A 7,180-nucleotide genomic window follows, 5' to 3' on the forward strand; every position below is an offset into this window, starting at 1 on the left:
GGCTTCAAAGCAGAGGGCCCTGAGGTGGATGTGAACCTGCCCAAGGCTGACGTTGACATCTCAGCGCCCAAGGTGGACATTGAAGGACCTGATGTCAGCATTGAAGGGCCAGAAGGAAAGCTGAAAGGCCCCAAGTTCAGGGTGCCTGAGCTGAACATCAAGGCCCCGAAGGTCTCCATGCCTGATGTTGACCTACATTTGAAAGGACCTAAAGTAAAAGGAGATTTTGATGTGTCTGTCCCCAAGGTTGAAGGTACTTTCAAAGGCCCCGAGGTTGATCTTAAGGGCCCAGGCCTGGATTTTGAAGGACCTGATGCCAAACTCAGTGGCCCTAATTTGAAGATGCCATCACTGGACATATCCGCTCCTAAAGTAACTGTTCCTGATGTTGATCTGCACTTGAAGATGCCTAAAATTGGAGTTTCTGGTCCCAAATTAGAAGGTGGTGAAGTAGACCTCAAGGGGCCTAAGGTTGACTTGGAAGCTCCAAGCTTAGATGCGCACGCGGAGGGCCCAGATGTTAACATTGAGGGGCCAGATGTGAAAATTCCCAAGTTTAAGAAACCCAAGTTTGGATTTGCAGCAAAAGGCCCTCAAGCTGACATCAAGCCTCCTTCCCTGGACGTGACGCTGCCCGAGGCAGAGCTGAGTGTGGAGACTCCTGAGGTTGGTGTTGGTGGCAAGGGCAAGAAAAGCAAGTTCAAGATGCCCAAGTTGAAGATGCCCTCCTTCGGCGTGTCGGCGCCCGGCAAGTCCCTCGAGGCCTCGCTGGAGGTGTCGGCGCCGCCAAGGACAGCAAGTTCAAGATGCCCAAGCTGCACATGAGTGGCCCTAAGGTGAAGGCCAAGAAGCAGGGCTTTGATCTGAATGCTGCCGGGGGTGAAATTGACGCCGGCCTCAAGGCCCCCGAGGTGGATGTCAGTGTTGCTGGCCCACATGGTGCACTGAAAGTTGATGCAAAATCTCCCAGAACCAAGAAGACTATGTTTGGGAAAATGTACTTTCCAGATGTAGAGTTTGACATTAAATCACCGAAATTTAAAGCTGAGGCCCCCCTCCCCAGCCCCAAGATGGAGGGTGCAATCCACATACCAGATCTGGACCTCTCTTCACCCGGGATCAATGTGGAGGGTCCAGATGTTACAGTGAAGGCTCCCACGCTCAAGATGCCAGCAGTAGACATCTCAGGGCCGAAGATAGAAGGGGACTTGAAAGGCCCCAAGGTGCAGGCCAAGTTAGGGGCACCTGACGTTACCATCGAAGGCCCAGATTCCAAAGTCAAAGCACCGTCTTTTGGTATTTCCACCCCACAGGCCTCCATGCCTGGTGTGAATGTTGACTTGAAAGGACCAAAGATAAAGGGTGACATCCCCAGTGTGGGACTCCAAGGACCAGGCGTAGATCTGCAAGGTCCAGAAGCAAAAATCAAGTTCCCCAAGTTTTCAGTGCCCAAGGTTGGCATCCCTGGTGTTAGTGTGGAGGGTGGGGGTGCTGAGGGTGGGGTCCAGCTGCCCTCTCTTGAGGGAGGCCTGGGTACTCCGGATGTCAGGCTCCAAGGGCCCAAGGTTGCGCTTGTGGGGCCGGGTGTGGATCTGCCTTCCATGAGCCTCTCTATGCCTGAAGTCTCTGGGCCTGACCTTGATCTGAATGTGAAAGGACCAAGTTTGAAGGGAGAGCTGGACGCCTCCAGTCCTGGTGTGAAGGTGCAGGGCCCAGGCCTTGCCCTTGGAGGCGGTGCCGGGAAGGTGCAGATGTGGGGAGATGGTGTGAAAGTGCCAGGCGTCGAGGTTGGGGCCCCAGATGTGACACTGAAGGGACCAAGCCTACAGAGAGACCTGGCCGTCTCAGGTGACATCAAGGGTCCTAAGATCTCCATGGGCGCTGGGGACCTGAATGTGGAGACACCAGAAGTCGGAATTAATCTTCCCCAAATGAAGCTTCCTCAGTTTGCCATCTCCACGCCAGGGTCTGATGTGGATGTTGGCGTCAAGGGGGCACAAGTCAGGGGAGACCTCAAGGGGCAGGGTGTGGATGTGAGCCTGACAGGGCCACAGCTCTCTGCATCTGACGTGGACTTTAATTTGCGGGGACCAAAAATGACAGGGAGCCTTGGGGCCACTGGAGAGGTGAAAGGGGTTCTTCCGGGAGTCAGCGTTCAAGGCCTAGAGGGAAACCTGCAGGTGCCTGGAGTGATGGCCTCTGGAGGTGGAGTGGCCCTGCCTGGTGTGACGATGACGCTCCCAACGGGGCAGACTGCTGGTCCTGACATCACAGGTGGCCTGAAGGGCTCCGGGATGGATCTCCATGGGGCCACACCTGAGGTCAGTGTCAGGGGGCCTGCCTTCAGCGCATTCTCCCCAGAGTCAGATTTCAGTGTCAGCCTGAAGGGCCCGAAAGTCAAAGGTGGTGTGGATGTGTCAGGGGGTATTGGCAGCCCTGATCTCAGCCTGGGTGAGGGGCATCTCAGTGTCAAAGGCTCCGGGGCAGAGTGGCGGGGACCGCAAGTCTCCTCAGCTCTCAGTGCAGGCTCTCACGGACCAAAGTTGGAAGGAGGTGTGAAAGGGGGCGAGCTTGGGCTGGGTGTGTCTGGGCCCCAGGGCCACATGGAGAGCGGGTCCGGAAGAGTGACATTCCCCAAGATGAAGATCCCCAAGTTCACTTTCTCTGGCCGGGAGCTGGTTGGCCGAGAGGTGGGCGTGGACGTCACGTTTCCTGAGGCGGAGGCTGCTGGGCACGCTGGTGCCATGGAAGGTGAATGGGAAGAGTCTGAGGTTAAGCTGAAGAAGTCCAAGATCAAGATGCCAAAGTTCACCTTCTCCAAGGGCAAGGGCAAGGGCAGCGCTGCAGGCTCGCCAGAGGCGTCCATCTCTGGGTCCAAAGGGGACCTGAAGAGCTCCAAGGCCAGCCTGGGGTCCCTGGAGGGAGAAGTGGAGGTGGAGACGTCGTCCCCCAAAGGCAAGTTCTCTCTGTTTAAGAGCAAGAAGCCGAGGCACCGCTCGAGCTCCTTCAGTGAGGACCGGGAGCTCGCTGGGCCTTCCACCCCGACGGGGACTCTGGAGTTCGAGGGCGGGGAGCTGTCTGTGGAAGGAGGGCGGGTGAAAGGCAAACATGGCAAGCTGAAATTCGGTACCTTTGGCGGGTTGGGGTCGAAGAGCAAAGGTCACTATGAGGTGACCGGGAGTGACGAGGAAGCAGGCAAGTTGCAGGGCAGTGGCGCGTCCTTGGCCTCAAAGAAGTCCCGACTGTCCTCCTCCTCCAGCAATGACAGTGGGACGAAGGTGGGTGTCCAGCTTCCAGATGTGGAGCTGGCGGTGTCTGCCAAGAAGGAGTAGCTGAAGAAGGAGTAGCCGCCACACTTGTGCACACCTGTGTAGACCCAGCCTGCAAGTGCTGTGGAAACAAACCCCAGAGTGCAGAGCCAGCCTCTCCCGGCACCAGTGGCGGCCCTGGCATGACCGCCGCCTGAACTCCTGGACAGCACGCTCCGTGAGGTTCAGTTTGCCGGCCCTGGGCAGAGCCAGCAGTATTTGCCTTAAGATTTCAGTTTTCTTTCTCTTGGTTTTTTTTTGCATTGAACGCTGAGAGCTCCTGTTTACTAAGCAAGCTTTTGTGTTTATTATCCTCATTTGTACCAAACATTTTTAGTGTTGGGGAAACGGACACCCACTGTTCTATATTGTAATGACTTTCGGGGCTTTTGGTGAGGGAGGGGGGAAGCAGTGGGGGCTGAGTTGTCACCCTCCTGGGATGGGATCTCTGCCAACGGCCACAGCCCATGCGGCCCCAACAGCTGGCAGCTGCCGGGCGTCTGCTGTGCTCCCCACAGCTCCCTGGTGGTGGGTGATGGTCCCGGCCATCTTGGTGTCAGGAGGGAGGGAACTAGGATCTGGGTGTGAGTTACTCAGCCCGCAGCTGGACATGAGGGGGTCCCATCCTGTGTTCTGTAAGAGAAACGTTCCATCCATGACCAGCATGCTCCTGATGGTAGTTCTGATTTCTTTTAACAAATGTTATGATTTAAAACATTTCTGGCACTTTAATGGCAAAATTAATTGAGAATGTAAGGACGTGAACGCTGTACAAGGTAAATAAAGCTGTTTATTAACCCTCATGGTCATGCCTTGGCCTTCTGTGTTGTGGATGAGGCTGGAGTGGCCCTGTGGCCTGGCTAGGTCTGAGTGCCCCTGAATGCAGCCCCCACACGTGTATAGAGGAGCCCCTGCCCCTTGCGAACCACCCAGCTGGGTGAAGATGGGTGGTGGAGGCCTTGCTGAACGGGCAGGAGGCTGGTTCCACAGTCAGATGTAGTTCCAGAGGGGTCCAGGGACAAGGGTGGCAGAGAGGGTGCAGCTGGGGCACAGCCTCCTGCTCCCACCTGGCTGCAGGTGCTCCAGCCCTCAGTGTCACCGCCTGCTTTCCCTCTGCAGTGTGGATGGCCCTTGGGCTGGACGTCTTCCTGGATCCTCTGCTCCATCCAGGCTGACCTCTTCCACCTGAGCCCCTTGTGGCTCCCTGGGCTGCAGCATGCAGGCGTGGGGAGCACTGTTCTGCCCCGGGTGGGCTCTGCCTGTCCTGTTTGACCCCCGACCCTGGCCTGCAGAGCCCTAGTGTGCTGGTAGAGGGTCCAGCGTGGCTCTGCACTTTGGAACACAGCTGCGCAGGTGCTGGTCTGTCTGCCACCTCAGAACTGGATGAGACGGCTGCTCCCAGCCTCGGCTTCCTCACCTGAGATGAGGGCGGTATCTCGGGGCTGCGGGTCCTGCCGAGCAATGCAGGTGTCTGTGTTGCAGTCGGAAGTGTTTGAGGTCACACCATTTGGATTTAGGACATCCGGATATACACTGTGAGCTGGGGAGGGGACCCATGTCCCACACCAGAGTCCTTTATGCTTCCCAGACACCTCACACAGTGGAGATAATTTCATAAATAGTTCATATAATTTTATACGTTAAACCAGTGTCCTGGTGAGCTCTCCAGTGTGGACTTGGGGCCTTGCTGGTGTTGGTTGAGGGTGCTCCCCTGACCTGGGTATGTGGTGTGGGCTTTGGGCTGCAGTGCAAGGCCCTTTTCAGGGCTGCTGCGCACCCTGCGAGCTTGCCTGCGCCTGCTCCCTCTGCCCTGTGACCAAGTCCCCCCACCGCAGCTGCTTCAGGGTCCCCGTGCAGGGTTGTGTGAGGGCCGTGCTGGTGGGTGCTCCACACTGTGTACAGTCAAGGGGGTGCCCACTGGTGCCGGACAGGGCTCCAGGGCTCCAGGGCTCCAGGGCTCCCACAGAGACATCTGTTCTCGTGAGGCTTGGAGAGGGCTGGGCGGGTGAATGGGTCCTGTGGCGAGATGACGCTTGGGCCCAGAGGCCTGGGATTTGTCCTCCACTGACCACACGCTGGGAAGCCTGGACATCTCACAGGGTAGAGAGCTGGTGCCAGGTCTCAAGTTCCTAGCTGGGGATGGTGAGGCGGGTGCAGATCCCAGGTCCCCTGGCCAGGCCAGACAGGGTGTTGCAGGCTGGCACAGGGAGGCGCTCAGGATGCTCCGTGGCCCTCTGTTGTCCCCTCCTGCAGTGGACAAGCCAGAGGACCTTGCTGTGCCTACCACCCGCCTATCCACCGTCCCCACAGTGCCCCTGCTGCCTGTGCTGGCCAGGCTGCTCCATGCCACCCCACGTCCTGCAGGGCCCAAGCTCTTCCCCTCTGAGGGCCTGGCTTCACGGTGATAGTGGCACCCACGTTCTCCCTGAGGTCACCCTTACCAGGGAGGGCGGCACTGCCAGATGGGCATGGTCAAGGCAACAGCTAGGAGTGCCCAGGCGCATTTCCATGCCTGTCAGGGTCCCCATGCCCTGGGCTCCACCCAAGTCCATCGGCCTGAGACAAAGGGGAGGGAGTGGGGCAGGGCAGGGGGGACCTCAGGACACCGGGAGCCCGGCTGAACCTCTGGGCCTGGAGCGGGTGGGTAAAGCATGCAGGGTAGGGGGAGCGGTGCTGCAACGCAGTGTCCACCCTGGGGACACAGGGCAGGTGGGGCAGAAGGCTCCTGCAGGTGGAGTGGTGACAGTACAGACATGCTGGGCAGCCTCCTGTGATCCCAGGCTGAGGCAGGAGGATCACTGCGAGTTCAACACCAGCCTGGGCTACAAGAATGAGCTCGAAGCCAGCCTGAACTACACAGCGAGAACCTGTCGCAAAAAGACAAGAACAAAACCACTACAGTGTGTCCTTAGCCACCTCATTCAGGGTGAGATCTGGCACCGTGTGATCTCCAGATCTTCCCCAGGGTTACAATGACCAGGCAAGGTCAAAGCCTAGAATCCACTGGGGACATCATGGCTGCCAGGACAGCACACCAGAGGCAGGCAGGAAAGAGGACGCCAGAGTTGCTGCAGGATGGGACCAGGCCCGGCAAGCAAGGGGAGGATTCCGAGGTGGACCAGGGCTTTACTGTCACTAGACCCTCCTGCCTCAGCTTCCTGAGTGCTGGGATTATGGGCTTGCAACACCAGGCCCAGGTCCGTTACGCATTTTAAAAGTGACCCTTCGCGCTTTCTGTCCTACTCCTACTGCACCTCGTGCGCGCCGTGAGGACTTTGTGTCAGGCACTCTGTGCCTCGCACTTTGTCTCCTGGCTCCCACAGCAGCCCCACGAGGAGGGCGTCGGCTTCAGTGGCTCAGAAAGGCCGAGTGCTTGCCTGGGTCGGGTCGGGGGGCGGCGCACGGGCTCCTGGGAAACGGGCAGCGCCCGGAAACGCGCTGACCAGCACCCTGGGAGACGCCCCCCACCCCCCGCCGGAAGCCCGGGACCCAAGTGCGGGCTGGGAAGAGGGCGGGGTGACGGTGGCCCCGCCCCTGTCCCGCCAATCCCCGTGCGCTCGGCTCCATGAGTCACCTGTTGCCGGGCAGATTTCTACCCCGCGCGGCGCGGCCGGGGGCAGGGCTGGAAGGGCGAGCGCGGCCGCGAGTCCCGAGTGGGTCCCGCGAGCGGGCGGCGAAGATGAGGATGAACCCGGAGCTGGGTTGTGGCTTCAGCTCCCGCAGGGAGGGCCTCGGTCCCCTCACCTTGCGAAGCCGCCTTGAACAGTGATGCTGGGCGCCTGGGGCCCTCCTTTCTCCCCCAGCCCGGGTGGAGCCAGGCCGCGCGCCGCCCGCAGTGTGCGGGTCCTGTTCCGGCGCGGGCGGCGCGCGGC

At 59.2% G+C, this 7,180-nt stretch overlaps 1 protein-coding gene and 1 long non-coding RNA gene across 2 annotated transcripts in view; one reads left to right on the forward strand and one right to left on the reverse strand.

Annotated features, from left to right (window-relative positions):
* Positions 1-4,111, forward strand: part of Ahnak (AHNAK nucleoprotein) — a gene marked incomplete at its 5' end in the record, with an annotated part of 27,294 nt that extends 23,183 nt beyond the window's left edge. Inside the window, 2 exon segments of the mRNA XM_013510061.1 lie at positions 59-705; positions 807-4,111. Coding sequence (XP_013365515.1) covers positions 59-705; positions 807-3,332 — 3,173 coding nt within the window. The 3' untranslated portion in view covers positions 3,333-4,111.
* LOC106147622 lies at positions 3,560-7,166 on the reverse strand. The gene is made up of 2 exons (XR_001232556.1): positions 6,883-7,166; positions 3,560-5,555 (listed from the first exon to the last, which is right to left on the reverse strand). It is a non-coding gene; the product is annotated as an uncharacterized LOC106147622 (long non-coding RNA).
* Between the last annotated feature and the right edge of the window lie 14 nt (positions 7,167-7,180).

The sequence above is a fragment of the Chinchilla lanigera genome, unplaced genomic scaffold (assembly GCF_000276665.1).
Source record: "Chinchilla lanigera isolate Chin_1 unplaced genomic scaffold, ChiLan1.0 scaffold00198, whole genome shotgun sequence".
NCBI classification, from domain to species: domain Eukaryota; kingdom Metazoa; phylum Chordata; class Mammalia; order Rodentia; family Chinchillidae; genus Chinchilla; species Chinchilla lanigera.